We start from the raw sequence: 24,188 nt of genomic DNA on the forward strand, positions 1-24,188 counted from the left end.
GCGCGTGGGATGACACATTCGTGTGGCGGGTAGCGCAACACTTTACAGAGCCAGCGATCGCTGATCGAGGTTCAATTCCCGCCGCTGTCTGTAAGAAGTTTGTACGTTCTCCCCGTGACTGTGTGAGTTTGCTGCAGGTGCTCCAGTTTCCTCCCACATCCGGAAGCCGTAAGGGTCTGGATTGTTGGCAATGGAAACGTGTGGCACCTGTGGGCTGCCCAGCACAGTTCCCACTGATTTGATTTGACAAATGGACGAGTTTCACTGTATGTGTTGATGTACCGTTTCAAAAGTTCATTTAATAGCAGAGAGTGTATACAGTAAACAGCCTGAAACTTGTACTCTTCACAGACATCCACAAAACAAGAAACCCCATAAAATGCCACAAAGAAAGCCAATCTCTGTCTTTATAAAGGTTGGGAAACTCACCAACGGTATTGTTAGGTCGGTCGGTCGGTTTCTCTCTACCTCTCTCTCCCCCCCCCCTCTCTCTCTCTCCCCCCCTCCCTCGCCCTCCCCTTCCCTCTCCTCTCCCCCTCTCCCCTCTCTCCCTCTCCCTCCCCTTCTCCCTCTCCCTCTCCCTCCCCTTCCCTCTCCTCTCCCCACTCCCCCCTCCCCTCTCCCCTCTCTCCCCCCCTCCCTCGCCCTCCCCTTCCCTCTCCTCTCCCCCTCTCTCCCTCTCCCTCCCCTTCTCCCTCTCCCTCTCCCTCCCCTTCCCTCTCCTCTCCCCACTCCCCCTCTCTCCCCCTCTCCCCTCTCCCTCTCTCCCTCCCCTCCCTCTCCCTCCCTCTCTCTCTTTCTCTCTCATCAGAACACAGCATCTGTGAGTATAACTAGTGGCGTTGTTTTTTCCCTAATATAACTGGGACCCCACCCTCCATTCTATTCATGGACTGCAATCTCCAGGCTGTGGGAGGAGGATGCAGTTTATACTGAAGCCGTTCTCCCTAACAGTGACTGGAAACAATTGTTTCTTCCCTTCCCTTTCCCCCTTTGCGCGGGCATCCTGTGACAATCGTCCACGGGGAGCGATTGGTTAAATCATTATCTGGGGTAATGGAAACCCCTCATTTGGAACTTAACCTTGCAATTATTTTACCAGATTACCTTCCTTCATTGCACTGCCTGCCAAAAGATTACAGAGCCTGGTGGATGTTAAAACAAAGTACATTGTCATAAAGTCAAAAAGTGAAAGATCAAAGTAAATTTGTTATCTGAGTACGCCTGTATCACCATATACAACCCTGAGATTCATCTACTTGCAGGCCTGTACTTTTTCACTGTATCTTGGTACATGGTACATGTATATAAGCATGAAGGGGAATGTTTTCATTCAGAGTTTGTTGAGGGTGTGGAATGAGCTGTCAGCGTAAGTGGTGCATGTGAGCTCAATTTCAACATTTAAGAGAAGTTTGGGTAGGTATGTGGATGTTAGGGGTATGGAGGGCTCTGGTACATAAGGAAAGATTGAATAAGTTAGAACATTTTTTGCCAGGTATATGGAAGTATACAACATTATGAGGGGTATAGATAGGGTAAATGCAAGCAGGCTATTTCCACTGCTGTCGCAAAAACAAAGGAGCTGGTTGTGAAATTCAGGAGGAATGGAGACAGGCTAGCCCTATTGACATCCATGGATCTGGAGTTGAGAGAATGAACAGCTTTAAGTTCCTCAGCATAAACGTCACCAAGGATCTCACATGGGCTGTACACACCAGCTGTGTGTTGAAAAAGGCACAACAGCGCCTCTTTCACCTCAGACGGTTAAAGAAGTTTGGTGTGGGCTCCCAGATTCTAAGAACTTTCTATAGGGGCACGATTGAGAGCAAACTGACTGGCTGCGTTACTCCCTGGTATGGCAAACTGTACCTCCCTTAATCGCAGGAACCTGCAGAGAGTGGTGCAGACAGCCCAGCACATATGTAGATGTGAACTTCCCACTATTCAGGAGATTTACAAAGACAGGTGTGTAAAAAGGGCCCAAAGGATCACTGGGGACCCGAGTCACCCCAGCCACAAACTCTTCCAGCTGTTACCATCCGGGAAATGGTACTGCAGCATAAAAGCCAGTATCAACAGGCTCCGGGACAGCTTCTTCCACCAGGCCATCAGACTGATTAACTCATGCTGATACAATTGTATTTCTATGTTATATTGACTGTCCTGTTGTATATACAATTTATTATAAATTACTTTAAGTTGCACATTTAGATGGAGATGTAATGTAAAGATTTTTACTCCTGGTGTATATGAAGGATGTAAGTAATAAAATCAATTCAATTCACTGAGGTTGGGAGAAATGACAAGCGGTCATGGGTTAGGGGTGAAAGGTGAAAAGTTTAAGGGGAGCATGAAGGGGAATGTTTTCATTCAGAATTTGTTGAGGGTGTGGAATGAGCTGCCAGCGTAAGTGGTGCATGTGAGCTCAATTTCAACATTTAAGAGAAGCTTGGGTAGGTACGTGGATGTTAGGGGTATGGAGGACTCTGGTCCCGGCGTAGGTCAACGGGAGTAGGCAGTTTAAATAGTTTGGCATGGACTAGATGGGCCAAAGGGCCTGTTTTTGTCCTGTACTTCTCTGTGACTCTATGACTCTTCGTAATGTTAAGAAACCAAAATAACACCAATCTCTGTTTGAGTGAACACAGAGATTGTGATGATAGCCGTGCAGAGGTGAGAATCCTATAGACTGACCAAAATCCAAATCAAAGTAAATTTATTATCTTAGCACATTTATGTCACTGTGTGCCACCCTGAGATCCATTTTCTTGCAGGCATTTACAGGAAAATAAGGAAATACAATGAAATTCATGAAAAATTTCAATAATAGATTTTGGACAAACAGCCAATGTGCAAAAGGAGATTTATGTTGATTGTCCATTATGTCTGACAATGACAGAAAACCTGTGCGGGGAGTTTTGAAAGTGGAAAAACCGTTGCACCGGGACAGTTCCACTCTCTCGACCTCAGACATCCAGGTCCAGTGGTTGCAGTGGATGACCATGATGTCTTCTGTGCCTCGTCAGGCCCTTCGCTCTCCGCGGAGCGTTGCAGGACGGCCTTCCTGGCTGTTGGATCTCACCATAGATCTCATCCGGCCAGTCTGCCGGCACTGACTTCACATGCTAGGACAGGATGTCCCTATCTCACCGGGGTATGGGGCCCGCCAGCTACCATCACCTAGTTTAGCCCACCTGTCGTAGCGGTGTACCGGGATGTGGCTGCTGTCGCATGAAAACAGCTACTTGGAGCCACAGGTAGGAGCTGAGTGTCTGGCGGGGAATGAAGGTGAGTGAGCTGCCCAGAATGGACATGACTAGCTCCTTCACCCAGAGGTGCTTCCTCTCCTTGGACACCCCATACACCACAGGAGATAAAAAGTGCAAATAATATAAATAAATAATATTGAGGACAGGAGTTGTAGAGTCTCTGAAAGTGAGTCTGTAGGTTGTGGAATCAGTTCAGAGTTGTGGTGAGTGAAGTTATCCACACTGGTTCAGGAGCCTGATGGTTGTGGGGTAATAACTGTTCCTGAACCTGGTGGTGTGGTACCTGAGACTCATTGTGGTGAGTGAAGTTATCCACACTGGTTCAGGAGCCTGATGGTTGTGGGGTAATAACTGTTCCTGAACCTGGTGGTGTGGGACCTGAGGCTCATTGTGGTGAGTGAAGTTATCCACACTGGTTCAGGAGCCTGATGGTTGTGGGGTAATAACTGTTCCTGAACCTGGTGGTGTGGGACCTGAGACTCATTGTGGTGAGTGAAGTTATCCACACTGGTTCAGGAGCCTGATGGTTGTGGGGTAATAACTGTTCCTGAACCTGATGGTGTGGGACCTGAGGCTCATTGTGGTGAGTGAAGTTATCCACACTGGTTCAGGAGCCTGATGGTTGTGGGGTAATAACTGTTCCTGAACCTGGTGGTGCGGGACCTGAGGTTCCTGTACCTCCTGCTTGATGGTGGCAGTTTGAATAAGGCTTGGATGGTGATGTTCTTTCATTGCATCCCGTTACTGGGGAACATGTTTCTTTTTAGTAGAGGCAATCTCCTCTCCATGGGAACTTGCGTGGAGAGCGTGGCCCGGATGGTGAAGGCTCTTCGATCACATCCTGCTCAGGGGAACTTGTTGAGGCCTGGTCTCTGTTGTTGGAAAAGCAACACCCTGTTTGCATAGCTAGATCCCAGAATCTCAGGGTAGGAATGTCTAATACCGGAGGGCATGTATTGAAATTGAGAGGAGGTATGTTAAGAGGTGATGTGAGGGTTAAGTTTTTTTTACTCAGAGAGGGTGGATGCCTGGAATGTGCTGACTGAAATGGTCGTAGAGGCAAGTATATTAGAGGCTTTTAAGAGATGTTTAGATAGGCACATGGATGTGAGGAAGATGGAGGGATGTGGACATGCTGAAGGTAGGGGGGGGATTTGTGTTTTGGTTTGTCTTTTGGCTGGTTCGGCACAACATTGTGGGTCAAAGGGCCTGTCCCTGTGCTAAACTGGTCTGTGTTATATGTTCAAATCTTATACAGTCCAAAGACATACCGGGTAGTAAGTTAACTGGTCATTGTGAATTGACCTGTGATTGGGCTGGGGTTAAATAGGTGGGTTGCTGGGTGGTGTGGCTCATTGGGCTGGAAGGGCCTGTATATCTAAATAATAAATAAATCCACAGTTCAAAGTAAAGTTACTATTGAAGTATGTATACGTCACCATATACAACACCGAGATTCATTTTCTTGTGGGCTTACTCAATAAATCCAAAGAATAATTACCAGAACAAAATCAGCGGAAGACTACACCAATTGGAGCATTCAACCAGTGTGCATAAAAAACAACAAACTGTGCAAATACAAGAACAAATAAATAATAATAATAATAATAAATAAATCAACAATAAATATCCAGAATATGAGATGAAGAGGCCTTGAAAGTGAGTCCATTGTTGTGGAAAAGTTTCAATGAAGGGGCAAATGAAGTTATCCCCTTTGGTTCAAGAGCCTGATGGTTGAGGGGTAGTAACTGTTCCTGAACCTGGTGGTGCAAGTCCTGAGGCTCCTGTACCTTCTACAGCGATGAGGAAAGAGCATGGCCTGGGTGGTGAGGGTTCCTGATGATGGGTGCTGCTTTCCTGCAACAATGTTTCGCGTAGATGTGCTCAATGGTTGGGAGGGCTATATCCGTGATGGACTGGGACAAATCCACTACTTTTTGTAGGATTTTCCATTCAAGGGCTTTGGTGTTTCCATACCAGGCTGTGATGCAGCCAGTCAGTACACTCTCCACTACACACCTATAGAAGTTTGTCGAAGTCTTAGATGTCATGCCGAATGTTTACAAACTCCTAAGGGAGTAGAGGCACTGCCGTGCTTCCTTCGTAACTGCACATTCACGCTGGGTCCGGCACCCTGCCCGAGGCTGCTGGCTCCTCTTTGAGGTGGGCTTCCCAGGACCACTCACTTTGTGGGTGACCCAGGGCTCTGTCCAAATCAACTCCTTCCTTGCCACAGAGACTTCATGGAGAAGGAAAAGCGTTTGCAAACAGCAGCGAGCTGTTGGCTCCTGGGGCTTTAATCCAGCTGCAGCTTTTACAGATCGGCAGATCTCCCACATTTTTGTCCGGCCGCCAGGAATGTAATCCAAGGCAAGTTTGGACATCCTGACTGCATTATCTCACAAGCACTCACACATCACAGCCATGTTCATATGCTTTTCTGGTGAAATGCCGGTAAACAACAATCAGTCCGAGCCCGGGGTGGGGACAAGATCAGGTAGTGCCATGCACAGCGTTTGATCTGAAGAACAGTAGTTCAAATATTAATCACAGACAGCCGTAAAAAAAAAACCCAATCTGGAATTCCAGAGCAGTTCTGAGGGAGAGTCACACTGGGGGAGGGTCAATACTGAGAGAGGGTAACCCAATGACAGGGGTGGTACTGGGAAAGGGTCACACTGTGGGAGGGTCAATACTGAGAGAGGGTAACCCAATGACAGGGGTGGTACTGGGAAAGGGTCACACTGTGGGAGGGTCAATACTGAGAGAGGGTAACCCAATGACAGGGGTGGTACTGGGAAAGGGTCACACTGTGGGAGGGTCAATACTGAGAGAGGGTAACCCAATGACAGGGGTGGTACTGGGGGAGGGTCACACTGTGGGAGGGGCAGTACTGGGGGAGGGTAACCCAATGACAGGGGAGGTACTGGGAAAGGGTCACACTGTGGGAGGGTCAATACTGAGAGAGGGTAACCCAATGACAGGGGTGGTACTGGGAAAGGGTCGCACTGTGGGAGGGGCAGTACTGGGGGAGGGTCGCACTGTGGGAGGGGTGGTAGTGAGGGAGGGTCACATTGTCAGAGGTGCCATCTTTTAAGTAAGGCTTTTCTAGCTGGGAAGACCGAAGGGACTGGGTGGTGGAAAGGAAAGGGGAAGTGGTAGGATGAGCACGAGGGAGGAAGAAAGGTGAGGGACTGAAGAGAGAAGAGTGTAAAAGAGAGAACAAGAGGGATAAGGGAGAGAGGGACTTTTTCCCCAGAATCCTGCAGCCATTGATTTTCCTTGAAGCTCCAGAAATTTAAAATATAGCCAGGAAATAGGAGTTCCCTTGTTGAGGTGCTTTGAAGCCACCCCTGGTGCCTGGCTCAGGCTGATGATGTTCTGCCTCTGCTGTTGTCGAGAGCAGATGCCTTCTGGCAGCTCCTGAGACCGTAGCTCTTGTGCTGTTTGATGCCGCTTGGCTTTTGCTACCTTGCTGCTGAAACTCCCCAGAACTGGGCGTGCATGTCGATCTTCCTGCTGCCAGCTGGAGGAGATTGCACCATGCCTCGATTTTGTTACATTTTTGATGTCTTTACAGCGATGAAGGTGATTCATCGCTTGGCGTGAGCTGGTAATTCTCCTTCTGCACAAGGCTGCTCCCGTTCCCCCCACCTGCTGCCCCCAACGTCACCACTCCTTTCGATTCCTCTCTCCCCCGGCCCCCTTCCAGTGGGAACGAGCCCACATCCATCTGACACTCAGGGAAATGGAGTTCTGAAATCCCCACTGGGTCTACATGGGACTGGGATTCACAGGCATCACTGGCATACGTTGCGAAACATCTTCTTGTGCAGTAGCAGTACATCACACCATATATAGAAAAATCTATAAATTACAGTGAGAAGTATATAAAAAAATTAAATAGTGCAAAAAGAGAGGAGAGTAAAAAGAAAACAATACAAGGTAGTGTTAATGGGTTCAATATCCATTCAGAGATCGGATGGCAGAGGGAAATGAGCTGTTCTGAATTGTTGAGTGTGTGCCTTCAGGCTGCTGTACCTCCTCCCTGATGGTAACAATGAGAAGAGGGCATGCCCTGGGTGGTGGGGGCCCTTTATGATGGATGCGGCCTTTTTAAAGCATCAGCTTTTGAAGGTGTCCTCGATGCTGGGACCCGTGTTGGAGCTGACTGAGGTTACAACGTCCTGCAGCTTTTTTCAATCCTGTGCCGTGCCCCACTCCCCTGTACCAGACAGCGATGCAACCAGTTAGAATGCTCGATCCATGAGTATGAGAGTTCTTGGCCACAGAGCCTCATGACCCAGGAGATCACTCAGCCCGCCATCTATTCTAAGAATATCTCCAAAGACACCATCTTTGCTTCTTGACCTGCCCAGCAAACTGCCTCGTCCAAAAGCTCCCTTCTGGAAAATGCAATAGGGCTATTAAAACAAAAACTTTAAGCCATCTTAAACATTTCCTTCCCCCCCCCCCACCCCCAGCAGTTAATCTGATCAACCATTCTAGTCACTGCTCTGCAGATACTTTAAAGCACTTTTTATAATGTTGTTTACATTGTAAATACATGCTGGTAATTATGTATTTATGCAGAGTTTATTCCCTATCTGCACTTCTATCTATATCTTTTTAATCTAATTCTTTATTCTTTACAATTGTTTAATGATTTTTGTTGCATGTCACACCAATGAAACTGGAGTGATATGTGGGAGGAAAGGGTTAAATTGATCTTAGAGCAGGTTAAAAGGTTAGCACAACATTGTGGGCCGAAGGGCCTGTACTGTGCTGTGATCTTCTGTGTTCTAACACACTACAGCAAATTTCTAATCATCATCACCATTATTATGCGTCGTCATATGATATCATCATTGTGCGCCATGTTGTATGACGTGGGCGATCCTGGTCTTTCCATGACCGTGATTGTTCTTGGCAAATTTTTCCACAAAAGTGGTTTGCCATTGCCGCCTTTTGGGCAATGTCTTTGCAAGACAGGTGACGCCAGCCATTATCAATACTCTTCAGAGATTGTCTGCCAGTGGTCACATAACCAGGACTTGTGATATGCACAGGTGACCATCCACCACCTGCTCCCCTGGCTTCACGTGACCCTGATCGGGAGGGTGTGGCTGCGGGAGGGGACTAAGCAGGTGCTACACCTTGTCCAACAGTGACCCACAGGCTAGCAGAGGGAAGAAGCACCTTATACCTCCTTTGGCAGAGATGTATCTCCTCCCCGCCACCTAATTTGTGTAAGAATATATATGGCAAATAAAGTTGATTCTTGAAGATTCACAACACATTTTGCGCTAACAGAAACTTTGTGATCTTGGACATTATCTTCTTAACTTTCTCTGCTCTTCTGGAAAAGACCCAGCTCCTCCAGCTGTGCAGGCCATAGAGCTGCCGTCTCTCAGGGCACAAGTTCGATCCTCAGTTGATCGATCCTCAGTCCTTGTGAAGTCTGCACGTACCCCCATTGACCCTACGTCTTTCTCCGCTGGCCCGTATCCCTGGTTATCGGTCATTCTGAGTGTCGGTTCATTGAGTGTCCGCAGCTCACCCCCGATCCCGTAGACACACAGGTGCGTTCAGTTCAATATACTTGTTGATAGAGTCTCCCGCTGGGAACCAAGCTTCTAAGAACTCTCTCGATTTTTTGTTTTGTGCTTCAGCCAGGATCTTTATAGTTTTCCAGTTGAACTTGTCTCCTTCTTGGTCTTTGTGTGCTGAGATGAGTGACAGAGGATCGTGCCTTCTTATGGCCAGCTGATGTTCATGTAGTCATGGGTAGTTTTCTCCCCATCAGTCTACATCGTGTATGAGGCAGTCTCCACTTCGGACTGGTATATTATGTTTGTTAATATCTGTGGGGGTAACCTTTCAGGTACGACTGACCAGGGTGATGTGTGTCAAGAGTTGTTGGGCAGTAGTACATTTAGCCTTTCTCTCTCTCTCTCTCTCTCTCTCTCTCTCTCTCTCTCTCTCTCTCTCTCTCTCTCTCTCAGGTCCATGCCTACATCATGAGCTACCTGAAGAAGGAGATGCCGTCTGTGTTTGGGAAGGAAAACAAGAAGAAGCAGTTGATTTCGAAACTGGGACTTATATTTGCCAAGATCCAATTGGAGCATCACATCTCTCCGGGAGATTTTCCAGACTGCACAAAAATGCAGGTGAGTGCAATTCGGCCCCACCAAACCTACCTACTGCCCGTTATGCCACTGGTGTTTAGGGCAGCAATGAAGGTCCTGTATCTCTGGCGGTGTTCAGGGCTTCCTTCATCGTGTCAGTAGCTTCCTCTCGGTTTTCACTCCTGTCAGTCACGCAAGTCCGAGCAGCAGGCTCACAAATACTGTCACACTCAGATGTAGAAGGATTCTTCATTGCTGTTTCTGTAACGGTTTTGTTTAACCAGTCAGGGTTGTTAGCCCTGAGGTGAACCCCCAAACCTGGAGGACCAGTGGGCCACTCTTAGTCTGGCCTCTGCCCTCTGACCTGTTTGGCATGGGCGACCCTACCAAGAGCCAAAGCACAAAGCCCTGACTCCAGCCAACATGGCTCCCAAACCCTATAACAAGGTTGTGATCCTCTGGTCCTCGTGCAGGCACCACACCAGAACTCAGCTTTACGTCGAAACATACAGTGAAATGCGCAGTTTCTGTGTTTGACCAGGGGGGCAAGCCCACGCCTGGCTAACGCTGAACTGTGTCGGGTCGATGGTGAGAATGTAGTGAGAGTGCGTGCGGCTGATTGTCCGTGCAGTGAATCGATTGGGCCTCGTACGTGCGGAGGGCTCTCATCCTCTTCTGTGCGCAGGTTTCCTAGTGTCGGCAGGCCTGGTTCATTGCTCCCACGCTGTGAGTTGCCCGGCGTGTACCATTACTACCATCACTCAGTCAAAACATTTAACTGTACCGCTCTTGCTCTGCACACACTAAACAAACCCTAACCCATACGCCTTTGGAACGCAAGAGGAAAGTGGCGCACCCAGAGGAAATCCCACATGGTCACGTGGAGAGTGTACCTTATAGACATCGGCAGGAATCGAACCTTGATTGGTGGACTACTGGCGCTCTGAAGCGATGCACTAACCGCTTCGAAAACAGCTTCTGTGCATTCCACACCAACTTCCCTTCATGCGGCAGTGGGGCGTTGGTGCTGGAGAAGGGTGACAAATTCTTGCTGAGGTCTGTGTAAAGGTTCAATGGTGTTGGAGATGATTTCATCCCAGTAAATCCACCTGGCCCTCTCCCTGCTCCTTCTCCCAGCACCAAGCGACTTGCTAGGTCGAGCAGCATCTTTCGTAGGACAGGAAATGTTGTCATTTTGGGCAAAGGTTTTGACTGAAAACATTGACAATTCCTTTTCTCCCACTGTTGCTGCTTGACCCTCCCCTCCCCCCCCCCGGGTTCTTCCAGCAAATTGTTTTTGTCTCCAATCTCTCCCCCCCCCCAGTGATCCCCACCTTGCCTCTGAAAGATCCTGTTGACTCTGCGTCCACTGTCCACTCCAGTCTGCCCCAGATGCCAGCAACCCACAGGATGAATGTGATAGTCTCTTTCAACAGACAATAGGAGCAGGAGTAGGCCATTTGGCCCTTCTAGCCAGCACCGCCATTCACTGTGATCATGGCTGATCATACACAATCAGTACCCTCTCCCCATATCCCTTGACTCCGCTATCTATAAGAGCTCTATCTAACTCTTTCTTGAAAGCATCCAGAGAATTGGCCTCCACTGCCTTCTGAGGCAGAGCATTCCATTGATCCACAACTCTCTGGGTGAAAAAGTTTTTCCTGAACTCCGTTCTAAATGGCCTACCCCTTATTCTTAAACTGTGACCTCTGGTTCTGGACTCACCCAACATCGGGAACATGTTTCCTGCCTCTAGTGTGTCCAATCCCTTAATAATCTTATATGTTTCAATCAGATCCCCTCTCATCCTTCTAAATTCCAGTGTATACAAGCCCAGTCGCTCCAATCTTTCAACATATGACAGTCCCGCCATCCCGGGAATCAACCTTGTGAACCTACACTGCACTCCCTCAATAGCAAGAATGTCCTTCCTCAAATTTGGAGATCAAAACTGAACACAATACTCCAGGTGTGGTCTCACCAGGGCCCTGTACGACTGCAGAAGGACCTCTTTGCTCCTGTACTCAACTCCCCTTGTCATGAAGGCCAACATGCCATTAGCTTTCTTCACTGCCTGCTGTACCTGCATGCTTACTTTCAGTGACTGATGAACAAGGACACCTAGATCTTCTTGTACTTCCCCTTTTCCTAACTTGACACCATTCAGATAGTAATCTGCCTTCCTGTTCTTGCCACCAAAGTGGATAAACTCACATTTATCCACATTAAACTGCATCTGCCATGCATCTGCCCACTCACCCAACCTGTCCAAGTCACCCTGCATTCTCCTAACACCTCCTCATATTTCACACTGCCACCCAGCTTTGTGTCATCTGCAAATTTGCTAATGTTACTTTTAATCCTTTCATCTAAATCATTAATGTATATTGTAAATAGCTGCGGTCCCAGCACCCGAGCCTTGCGGTACTCCACTAGTCACTACCTGCCATTTTGAAAAGGACCTGTTAATCCCTACTCTTTGTTTCCTGTCTGCTGACTAATTTTCTCTCCATGTTAGTACCCTACCCCCAATACCATGTGCTCTAATTTTCCCACTAATCTCCTATGTGGGATCTTATCAAAGTCTTTCTGAAAGTCCAGGTACACTGCATCCACTGGCTCTCCCTTGTCCATTTTCATAGTTACATCCTGAAAAAATTCCAGAAGATTAGTCAAGCATGATTTCCCCTTTGTAAATCAATACTGACTTGGACCGATCCTGTTACTGCTAACCAAATATTCTGCTATTTCATCTTTTATAATTGACTCCAGCATCTTCCCCACCACTGATGTCAGGCTAACTGGTCTATAATTCCCTGTTTTCTCTCTCCCTTCTTTCTTAAAAAGTGGGATAACATTAGCTACCCTCCAATCCTCAGGAACTGATCCTGAATCTATAGAACATTGGAAAATGATTACCAATGCATCCATGATTTCTAGAGTCACCTCCTTAATTACCCTGGCTTGCAGACCATCAGGGCCTGGGGATTTATCAGCCTTCAGTCCCATTAGTCTACCCAAAACCATTTTCTGCCTAATGTGAATTTCCTTCAGTTCCTCTGTTACCCTAAGTCCTCTGGCCACTATGACATATGGGAGATTGTCTGTGCCTTCCCTAGTGAAGACAAATCCAAAGTACCTGTTCAACTCGTCTGCCATTTCCTAGTTCCCCAAAATAAATTCACCCAACTCAATAATTTCCCAATAATCACCCAATAATTTCCTCCAACTCAGTCCATGCCCTCTAATTACTGATCCTAGTAGCTTCTTAATTTCTTGACCAAAGCCTTCTATGATTTTATCCGCGTCTGCAGAGCAGTGGATGGTGGGGTGGGGATGCGTCTCTATACAAGGTGGTGTAAGACGCTCCTTCCCTCCACTAGCCTGCAAGTCGCCCTGGGGCAAGGTGTAGCACCTGCTCAGCACCCCCCCCCCCCCCACTGATCAGGGTCACGTGAAGCCATGGGAACAGGTGGTGGATGGTCGTACAAGCAGCCGGTGCATATCACAAGTCCTGGTTATGTGACCACCGACACCAGGCAGACAATCTCTGAAGAGTATTGATAATGGCTGGGTTCACCCGTCTTGCAAAGACACTGCCCAGAAGGCGGCATTGGCAAACCACTTATGTAGAAATATTTGCCAAGGACAATCATGGTCGTGGAAAGACCAGGATCGCCCACGGTCACACGCCACGGCACATAATGAACAAACTGTAGAATGCATGGGTTTCCTCCGGGTGCTCCAGTCCAAAGATGTTACGGTCGGTAGGTTAACTGGCCATTGTAAATTGTCCCGTGATTAGGCTCGGGTTAAATCGTGGGATTGCTGGGTGGTGCAGTTCAATGGGATGGAAGGGCCTGTTTTGTTACGGTTGGTAGGTTAACTGGCCATTGTAAATTGTCCCGTGATTAGGCTCGGGTTAAATCGTGGGATTGCTGGGTGGTGCAGTTCAGTGGGATGGAAGGGCCTGTTTTGTTACGGTTGGTAGGTTAACTGGCCATTGTAAATTGTCCCGTGATTAGGCTCGGGTTAAATCGTGGGATTGCTGGGTGGTGCAATTCAATGGGATGGAAGGGCCTGTTTTGTTACGGTTGGTAGGTTAACTGGCCATTGTAAATTGTCCCGTGATTAGGCTCGGGTTAAATCGTGGGATTGCTGGGTGGTGCAGTTCAATGGGATGGAAGGGCTTGTTTGTGTTTTATCTCTAATTAATAAATAAATACCCATCGCTCCTCTGGGAAGAACAATCCCAGCTTCTTCAGTGTCTCACCCACCAGAACCCCTTCCCATCCCAGACGACGGCTTTGGGGCGGCACGTTAGCACCTCGCTTTACAGTACCAGCGACCCAGGTTCAATTCCTGCCAAGGCCTGTAAAGAATTTGTACATTTTCCCCGTGTTGGTAGGTTAATCGGTCATTGTCAATTGCCCCCTGATTAGGCTGGGGTTAAATCGGGGGATTGCTGGGCCCAGCGTGGGTCGACTGAAGGGCCTATTCCACGCTGTATCTCAGTAAAAAATCTTTTTCGATATAACAGTTCCTCGTCAGTAGTAATGGGTTGGGGCACTGGTCGAGTTTGGATCTGACCCAACATGTCTTCCCCAACAGGAACAGCTGATGGTCCATGATTTCACCAAGTTCCCCTCACTCAAGCCCAAGATGCTGGAGTCACTAGATGACATGATGACGTATGAGATTGCCAAGCTGATGCCTCTGGTGAGGCAGGAGGAGCTAGAGATGCCGGAACAGATGGTGCACGGTGGAGCATTTGACGGGACCTCCAACGGACCCTTCATCGAGGGGATCGGTGACGGGGTCTACGAGTTGACGGACGAAGATGAGTGGGTCGTCACGAAGGACAAGCCGAAGTATGATGAGATCTTCTACAACTTGTCGCCCACCGACGGGAAGATCAATGGAGTCAAGGCCAAGAACTGGATGATCACCACCAAGCTGCCAAACTCCGTCCTCGGCAAGATCTGGAAACTCTCTGATGTTGATAAGGATGGGATGCTGGATGATGAGGAGTTTGCCCTGGCCAGCCACCTCATTGAGGTCAAGCTGGATGGCCATGGGCTGCCCAATGAGTTGCCAGGTTACCTGGTCCCCCCGTCCAAGAGGCGGCAGGTGGGATCGGCTGAGTAACCTCTGCGCGGGAAGCGGGCGGCGGCTTTCTGCTTGATGAGTGTGTCACTGGTTGCTGCAGGCTGAGGTGATTGGCCTTTGTGGAAACAGGTGACTAATAAACAGATCCTCGGGCTTATTCTGGATCCATGTCAATTCCAGACTGCCTCCAGGATCATGTTCACCTTTCCCCTTGCAAAGTTACACGCTGTCGCTTAAAACCCCATTTGTGCATCAAGTGAAGACTTTGGTGTAAGGTGGGTAAAGGGTTAAGGGTGCCCCCCCCCCCCACAGTCCAGAGACCATTTCCACAGCTCCCTCCCCCATTTTGCTCCTCTGCTCTTTATCATTGATATGCTTGTGGCCTCAAAGTTCTTTTGCACGATTCCTGAGAGCCTTTCACAAGCCCGACTCTGCTGTGTATCTCAGTCACTGAAGTTGCCCCACTCTTGCCCTGAGGGAATTTAGAAACCAAAGTGTCCACTGGTCCCGGTAACTGAGAGGGTCTTGGCCTCCCACACCAAACCGGGTTGCGTGTGACACTGGCTCTCACCAATTCTCACCTGGTGCTGCTGCAATGGCTTAGCTCGAAGTGGAGGCCAAGGTTAAACATTAACGCAAACTCAGAATTCTGCTGCAAATTCTGAAACTGATGCATAAAATATTGAGATAGCAGCAAGTCAGACCTGCACAGGCACCTCCCAGCCCCCACCCAGCTAACAGGAATCACCCACTGCTCGTTTCCAACACATCACCTGCAGCCTATTTAAACACAGCCCTCATCCACGGTCCTTGTCCACCCATCGAACCAGCCAGCCTCAACCAGTTACTCCTAACCTTCAGTCACCTTGTTGCCTTGTCGTGTTTAAGTATCCCTTCTCTCTTGTTTTGGCTTTGTTGTCTTGCAGTTTATTATCAAAGCGATCGCTCACCGCTGCTCTGCGCTTGGGTCAAGCCTCCTCTGCATTTCCCAACCTGGTGTGTGTCCAACACCAAGAGAGTTGACGTTTCAGACCAGTGACTGCTCTATCCGAGTAACACACACACACACACACACACACAAAGCACAGGAGTAATCCTGCAGATCAGGCAGCATCCATGAGGGGAAATGGACAGTTGACATCTCAGGTCAAAGGTCAAGATATTTAATCAGGACTGACCGGAAATGCCGACCATCCTGACCCACTGAATTCTTCCTTGGCTTTGCGTGTTGACCCAGGTTCTGGCATCTGGTGTTCCTGCCTCTCTGTCAGAACTCTCTGAGGAAGGGCCATCACCCTGAAATGTCAACTCCTTCTCTGTTCACAGATGCTGCCCAAGCTGATGAGTGTTTCCAGTATTCTCCAATATTCACTGTTAGTTCTTGAATTCTCCAATCTCTCCTTTTTTCCAAGCTGAAGACCTGGCTTATTTGACCCTTGGCTGTGGTTCTGCCCTGATGTCCTCACAGTCCGTTCTCCACCCACCCACCCCATGTAAACAGAACAGAGTATATTCTTTCCCAAGCATCTAGTGCTAACTTATTTACTGCCCATTACACCATTGGCGTTCAGGGCAGCAATGAAAGTCCTCCATCTCCGGCGGTGATCAGGGGTTCCTTCATCATGTCAGTAGCTTTCTCTCGGTTTTCACTACTGTCAGCCATGCAAGTCCCGGGTGGAGACTCAGGAATACCGTCACACTCAGATGTAGAAGGATTCTTCATTGCTGTTTCCGTAACAGTTTTGTTTTACCAGCCAGAGTTGTTAGCCCCGAACCTGGAGGACCGGTGGACTACTCTCAGCTTGGCCTCTACCCTCTGACCTGTTTGGCATGGGTGACCCTACCAAGAGCCAAGGCATAAAGCCCTGACTCCAGCCAATGTCCCTCTCCAGGTCAGTCCAGCCTAAAGTGCTTTGTTAGATTGGTGTATATCAAAGTTCGAAGTTGGAGATTTCATGCAGCTAAACTTATTTTTATATCTTGTCCATGTGCATGCTTGTCTGTCGGTGTAGAGATTTTAAGAATTTCCACTTCAGGTTTTGGTTGAGACCATCAGGACTTTACCCTCAAGGGTAATATGTAGTGAACAGTGAGGGAACACTGACCTTTTTTCATAAACCCTACTCCCATGAGTCCTGATGTTCACAATGAACAAAGTCAATGCATCACCATTGGCTTGTCCAGTGTGACATCATGCATCATCTCCGCATGGTATGGATTATAGAGAGAGAGAGAGAGAGAGAGGCCTTCCATCAATCACGGTTGACCATGGATGTTGCGTCCCAGCTGTCTACATAATATGCAAGCCATGGCTGTACAACAGCAAGCCGTCGCCCACACTGCAAGCTCCCCCTCTCCACGCAGCTGATGAATCGAAAGGAACGGTAGAGACCGATACAGTCTGATACCAGCATCATTGCAGGAGTTGCCAGTCTGCGTTGAAGTTGATGTAGGACTGCCTTAGGGACTCCAGCTCGGTATTTTTCCCTCGGGATTTACTCCTGAAACCTTCCCCGTGAGGGGGTGTAGCTACAACGCATCACAGGTTTGAGACCAATGAAGGCCAACACACCACATGCCTTCTTAATCGTACATTTCCTTGAGTGTTAAGCTTTTGGACCTCCTGTCTTTAATTGGAAGAGGTTTCCAGTTACTGCCTCCTGCCACTTTCTCCCAAACCCTTTTATTATCTCTGGGACCACCTGGCCTCCCAGCTGAGCCGTACAATTCACCACGGTTATGGATGCTCTAATAAGCAGCAAATGGACACGCGCAACAAGAGCGATCTTGGTGATGAAAGGGGTAACACGTGAAGAGCGTTTGATGGTTTTGGGCCAACACTTGCTGGGGTTTCGAAGAATGCGGTGGGATTTCATTGAAACCTATCAAATATAGTGTGGACGTGGAGAGGATGTTTGCCGTAGTGTGGGAGGGCACAGCCTGAGAGTACAAGAACTTCCCTCTGGAACAAAGATGAGAAGGAATTTCTTTAGCTAGAGGGTGATGAATCTATGGAATTCATTGCCGCAGATGGCTGTAGAAGCCAAATCATGGAGTATATTTAAAGCAGATGTTAATAGATTCTTCATTAGTCAGGATGTTAAAGGTTATGTGGAGAAGGTAGAAGAATGGGGTTTAGAGGGATAATAAATCAGCCGTGGTGGAACGGCAGAGCAGATTCAATGGGCTGAATGGCCTAATTCTGCTCCTATGTATTATGGATCAGGATTACCACCTCCACTTCAACCAGCCTCCCGTTGTCCTTTTCCTCGTGGCCCACCATTGGTTGCCTGAGGCTCCAGCCTCCCCCCCCCCCCCCCACCCCACAGGCTTCTACCATTGGCTCCTCCAGAGCAAATTGGAAAACCAGCTTCCTTCCTTATTATCCAATTATATGGCAGCTGTCATTTTTTGCTGTTTCCCATTTGTTTCCCCAAATGTATTTTACCGGTAACTTTCAAACTAAAACTTTAAAATGAATATTTTAAAACCCCCAGTAAATTTCCTGCAGTCTTGGCTCTTGACTGTGATTACTGCTAGACTTGACTAAAGTTGAAGAACAATCGAGGCCAATCAGCCCATCAAATCAATGTTAACCAAAAAATTAACTCTTGGTCTGAGGCCTGTAGTTCACGGCTCAGCAACTTCCCGTCTGAGTTCCTTTAATGTATTGGATGGGATTCTCCAACACTTTCCCAGGCTGTGGGCCCCAGATCTGCTTGGAGTAAAAGGAAATCCTTACACACCCATTCCCCTGCCCCTCATCTGTCCAGCAGTCACATTAAATCTCTGCTCTCTGCACAGGAGTTGCGAACTCCCAGAGAGCAGGTCGATGCAGTGGGGAGTTCCAGATGGTTCAATTTAATCTCAGAGAATGTTTATAGTATGCACCCTGAAATTCATACTCCTCTCAGACATCGACGAAACAAAAAAACACAAAGAATGAATGACAGAAACATCAGAACCCCAGAGGCCCCCTCCCCACACACAAGTAGCCGATAGAAGCATCGAACCCCTTCCTTTCCTCTCACTTGAATCCAGCAAAAGCACTGACCCCCCCCCCCACTCCATGAAAGCAATAGCAAAAGCCCCCCAAGAGAGTCCTTGATCTCAACAGTTACACTCCACAAGCCAACACCGGCCTCCCAGACAGGCTCTCTCTCTCATCAGAGAAGGAGAGCGCGGTCACTCCTGGAACAACGAGAGCAGACCAGCAGCCCGCTGTTCCAATGTTACAATCTTCCGCATCGCTTCTCCGAACCCCCACCTGCCACCAACCAAAGGATTTAAGGAGAATGACGAGTAAAATGTAAATAGTAAATGTTGCGCCAAGCAGTCCGACTATCCTCCCTCTTCTCTGGCCCATCAGCCCTACTGGGACGTAGGCTGCCGACAGCAGCTCACCAGAGTCCTCTGTGCTGGGCTTCAGCTTTCACCACATGACTTCATCTGTCTTCCAGCCGAAGATCCTTCCTCTCCCAGGAGATGAGGTCTTCGGAGCTTCTGTCGGCAGTTCAGTAGTCCCACTGTTAGGGAGCGCTAATGTTTAACAGCCCAGTTTATCTTATAGTCAGTAAAGTATATTTCACCGAGCAACAGCAATATTTCACCCTCTGTGCACAGGATGATGAACACTAGCTCTGTCTTTGTTTTATAAGATTTTTTATTCGTTGTTTATTCTGCCTGATCTGATTTATAGTTTTATTACAATGTATCTTATGTAATTGGATTCTGAAATAAAACAAGCCTTGTTCAACAGCTCTCCGCTCACTTCACTTTTTTTTCACATAGAACAGTACAACAGGATCAGAGGTGGAGAGGGTCAGCAGCTTTAAATACCCCAGTGTCACTATTTCAGAGGGACCTGTCCAGGACCCAGCACATAAGTGCAATTGCGAAGAAAGCACGGCAGTGCCCCTTCTTCCTTAGGAGTCTGTGTAGATTCGGCATGACATCTAAAACTTTGACAAACTTCTATAGATGTGTAGTGGAGAGTGTACTGTCTAGTTGCATCGTAGTCTGGGTATTGAAACACAATGCCTTTGAACGGAAGATCCTCCAAAAAGTAGTGGATGTGGTCAAGTACATCAAGAGTAAAGACAACAATGTTGCAGGAAAGCAGCACCCATCATCCGAGATCCCCACCACCCAGGACATGCTCTCTTTTCACTGCAGCCATCAGGAAGAAGGTATAGGAGCCTCAGGGTCACATCGCCAGGTTTAGAAAACAATTACTGCCCCTCAGCCATCAGGCTCTTGAACCAGTGGGGATAATTTCACTCCACTTACCCCCAACATTGAAACAACAACCTATGGACTCACTTTTGAGGATGCTTCATCTCCTGTTCATGATGCTTATTGCTTGTTTATTTATTTTTGAACGGGGTGGGGGGGAAGGTAGGTAGATTCAGCCCAGTCCATCATGGGTAAAGCCCTCCGAACCACTGAGTACATCTACATGAAACGCTGTCACAGGAAAGCGGTGTCCATCATCAGAGATCCCCACCACCCAGGCCGCGCTCTCTTCTCGCTGCTGCCATCAGGCACAAGTTACAAAAGTCTCAGGACTCACACCACCAGGTTCAGGAACATTACTACCCCTCAACCATCAGGTTCCTGAACAAAGACTCACTTGTCCATCCATTGAGACATTCGCACAACCAATTGTCTCACTTTAAGGACGCTTTATTTCATTATCTCATGTTCTCGTTATTTATTGCTATTTATTTATATTTGCAGTTGCACAGTTTCTGTCTTCTGAACTCTGGTTGATCTTTCATTGATCCTATTATAGTTACTATTCTATAGATTTATTGAGTATGCCCACAGGAAAATGAATCTCACTATTGTTTATGATGACATATGAACTATGATAACAAAATGTATTTTGAATTTTGTAGCACAAAACAGGAGCTATGGGCATGATGGTGTCTTCTTCGTAAGCCCAACACACTTAACAGCTCACCAGAGACCTGTGTCCTGGGCCTTGGTCTTTCATGTTATCCCCAGGTGTAGACCATCTTCTTGTAGACCTCTCCTCACCGAGGAATGAGATCTTTGGAGCTTCTCTTGTTTCTGTAGCTTTGGGTTTTTACAGGATGGGGTTGCTAGCGCCATGCCCCATGCGTTCACAGCAGGCTTGGGACCATCTATGACAGAGTGTCATGATGTTGTGACGACCTTTTAATCTTCTCTAAGATCAATCTAACCCTTCTCCAGCCACGTAACTCTCCGGAGCAACATGCCACAAAATGCTGGAGGAACTCAGCAGATCAGGCAACATCTATGGAAACGAATAAACAGAATCAGAATCAGGTTTAATATCACCGGCATTTGTCATGAATTTGTTGTTATGCCACAGCTGTGGTGTCATACATGATAAATATTTCAAAAACAGAATTAAGTAATTATATATATGTAATAGCTAAGTTAAAATAAGCAGTGCAAAAACAGAAATTAGGAGTAGTGAGGTAGTGTTCATTGGTTCAATATCCATTCAGAAATTGGACGTGAGTGGGGAAGAAACTGTTCCTGAATTGTTGAGTGTGTGGTCTCGGGTTCCTCCCTGATGGCAGCAATGAAAAGAGGGGTCCTTAAATATGGATGTCACCTTCCCGAGACTTCGCTCCTTGAAGATGTCTTGGATACTACAGAGGCTGGTGCCCGTGATGGAGCTGAGTAAGTTCACAACTCTCTGCAGCTTACTTTGATCCTGTGCAGTAGCCCCCACCCTCCCATAACAGACGGTGATGCAGCTGGTCAGAATGCTCACCACAGTACATCTGTAGAAGTTTCCTAGTGATTTAGGTGACAAACCAAATCGCCTCAAACTCAAGGGAAATGTAGCTGCTGTCTTGACGTTTTTGCAGCTGTATCGAAGTGTTTAGTCCAAGTTATTGACACTGAGGAACTTGTAATTGTTCACTCTTTCCATTTCTGATCCCTCTGTGAGGAACTGTTGTGCATTCCCTCGTCTTACCCTTTCTGAAGTCCACAATTAGCTCTATGGACTTAGTAACGTTGAGTTCAAGGTTGTTGCTACACTACTCAACTAGCTGTCAACAGTCGACATTTCGGGCTGAGTCCCTCCATCAGAATTGTGTTAATAATTTACCACATAGCCCTCCATTTTTCTTTCATCCATGTCATAGAGCCATAGAGAAGTACAACACAGGAACAGGCCTTTTGGCCCATCTAGTCCATGCTAAACCATTTAAACTGCTTACTCCCATCGATCCACACCAGGACCATAGCCCTCCATACCCCTATCATCCATGAATCTATCCAAACTTCACTTAAACTTTGAAATCAAGCTCATATGCACCACTTGTACTACTGGCAGCTCATTCCACACTCTCACCACCCTCTGAATGAAGAAGTTTTCCCTCATGTTTCCCTTAAACTTTTTCCTTTCACCCTTAACCCATGACTTCCAGTTGTAGCCCCACCCAACCTCAGTGGAAAAAGCCTGCATGCAGTTACCCTGTCTATACCCCTCTTAATTTTGTATACCTCTATCAAATCTCCTCTCAATCTTCTATGTTCCGGGATAAAGTCCTAATCTGTTCAATCTTTCCTTATAAATCAGGTCCTCCAGACCCAGCAACATCTTTGTAGATTTTCTCTGCACTCCTTCAAACTTATTTACATCTTTCCTGTAGATAGGTGACCAAAACTGCACACAATACACCAAATTAGGCTTCACCAACATCTTATACAACTTCAACATGACATCCCATCTCCTGTATTCAGTGCTTTGATTTATGAAGGCTAATAGGCCAAAAGCTTTCCTAGGACCCTATCTACCAATGACACCACTTTCAATAAATTACAAATCTGTGTTCCACCACACTCCTCACTGCCCTACCATTAAGTGTGTGAAGAGCTACCCTGATTGGTCCTACTGACGTGCAAAACCTCGCACTTGTCTGCATTAAATTTCACCTGCCACTTTTCCAGCTGGTAAAGGTCCCGTTGCAAGCTCTGACAGACTTCCTCACTGTCCACTGCATCTCCAATCTTGGTGTCATCCACAAATTTGCTGATCCAATTAACCACATTATATGATCATAAAAGATAGGAGCACAGTTAGGCGATTTGGCCCATTGACATTTCATCACGGCTGATCCAATTCTCCTCTCAGCGCATTTTCCTGTCTTCTCCCTGTATCCCTTCATGCCCCGACCAATCAAGAATCTATCAACCTCAGCCTTAAATATACAAAAAGACTTGGCCTCCACAGCTGCCTGTGGCAAAGAATTCCACAGATACACCACACTTTGGCTAAAGAAATTCCTTCTCATCTCTGTTTTAAAAGGGCACCTCTCTATTCTGAGGCTGTGTCCTCTGATAGACTCTCCCACCACAGGAAACATCCTCTCCACTTCCACTCTATCAAGGCCTTTCACCATTTGTAGTTTTCAATGAGGTCACTCCTCATTCTTCTGAATTCTAGTAAATACAGATCCAGAGCCATCAAACGCTCTTCATATGATAAGCCATTCAATCCTGGAATCATTTCTCGTGAACCTTCAATGAACCCTCTCCAGTTTCAGCACATCTTTTCTAAGATAAGGGGCCCAAAACTGCTCACAACACTCCGTGAGGCCTCACCCATGTTTTATCATCCTTGCTCTTTTATTCTAGTCTAGATCATCCATATTGTTCATATAGATAATGAACAACAATGAACCCAGCACCAATCCAGGCGGCACCCCACTAGTCACAGGTCTCAGTCAGAGGGGCAACCATCTACTACCACTCTCTGGCTTCTCCCACAAAGCCAATGTCTAATCCAATTTACTACTTCATCTTGAATACCAAACGACTGAACCTTCTTGCCCAACATCCATGTGGGACCTTGTCAAATGCCTCCATGTGGACAACATCCACTGCTTTGCCTTCATCAACTAAATTCCACGTACCTACCTAAAAGTTTATTAAATGCCCCTAATGGACCTGCCTCTCTCACAACCCCGGCAGTGTATTCCACACACACACTCACCAATCTCTGTGTCAAACATCTACCACTGACATCCTCCTGTGCTTCCCTCCAATCACCTTCAAATTATGGAACTTGTCGGTTCCCAAGTCTGGACTTCCCTGCTTTAAACCCCTGCCGATGATGAGTGACGTTGTCCTAAACGCTGGGGCTCTTTGGCATGCTGTGAATCTCAGGACACTGTGTGGAGGTGGGTTATTGACTGCAAAAACATCATGGACGAGGGTCTCCTCATCTGGGATCTGTATGTCCATCCGGGAGGAGGACTGGGGGGCCAAGGCCGTCAGAAAGGCAGACACACCAGCTGGCTTCTGCCCCGGTGGAATCTGGGAAGCTGGATTCCACTGTAGAGTCTCTTGGATGTCCGATCCAATGAAGAGCCACAGCAGCGTCAGTGCCCACTGTCTATGTGGAGTTGGCACGCTCCCTCATTTTCCTCTGGATGTTCTGGTTTCCTCCCAGATCCCAAACCGTGGGTTGGTGGGTTACTTGGTGCGCACGGTAGCGTGGTAGTTAGCGCAATGCTTTACGTCGCCATCGATCTGGGTTCATAAGAACACACACATAGGAGCATAATGAGGCCATCTGGCCCATCAAGGCTGTTCCACCATTCTATCATGAATGATTTATCATCCCCCTCAGCCCCATTCTCCTCCCTTCTCTCGACTTCCTTCAGAG

At 47.5% G+C, this 24,188-nt stretch overlaps 1 protein-coding gene across 1 annotated transcript in view; it reads left to right on the top strand.

Moving 5' to 3' along the window:
* Nucleotides 1–19,267, top strand: part of LOC132402238 (EH domain-containing protein 2-like) — a 66,812-nt gene extending 47,545 nt beyond the window's left edge. Inside the window, exons 4-5 of the mRNA XM_059985005.1 lie at nucleotides 9,275–9,439; nucleotides 14,012–19,267. Coding sequence (XP_059840988.1) covers nucleotides 9,275–9,439; nucleotides 14,012–14,548 — 702 coding nt within the window. The 3' untranslated portion in view covers nucleotides 14,549–19,267. The remainder of the gene's footprint in view (nucleotides 1–9,274; nucleotides 9,440–14,011) is intronic.
* The last annotated feature ends 4,921 nt before the right edge of the window (nucleotides 19,268–24,188 follow it).

This window comes from Hypanus sabinus, chromosome 11 (assembly GCF_030144855.1).
Source record: "Hypanus sabinus isolate sHypSab1 chromosome 11, sHypSab1.hap1, whole genome shotgun sequence".
Lineage (NCBI taxonomy): Eukaryota > Metazoa > Chordata > Chondrichthyes > Myliobatiformes > Dasyatidae > Hypanus > Hypanus sabinus.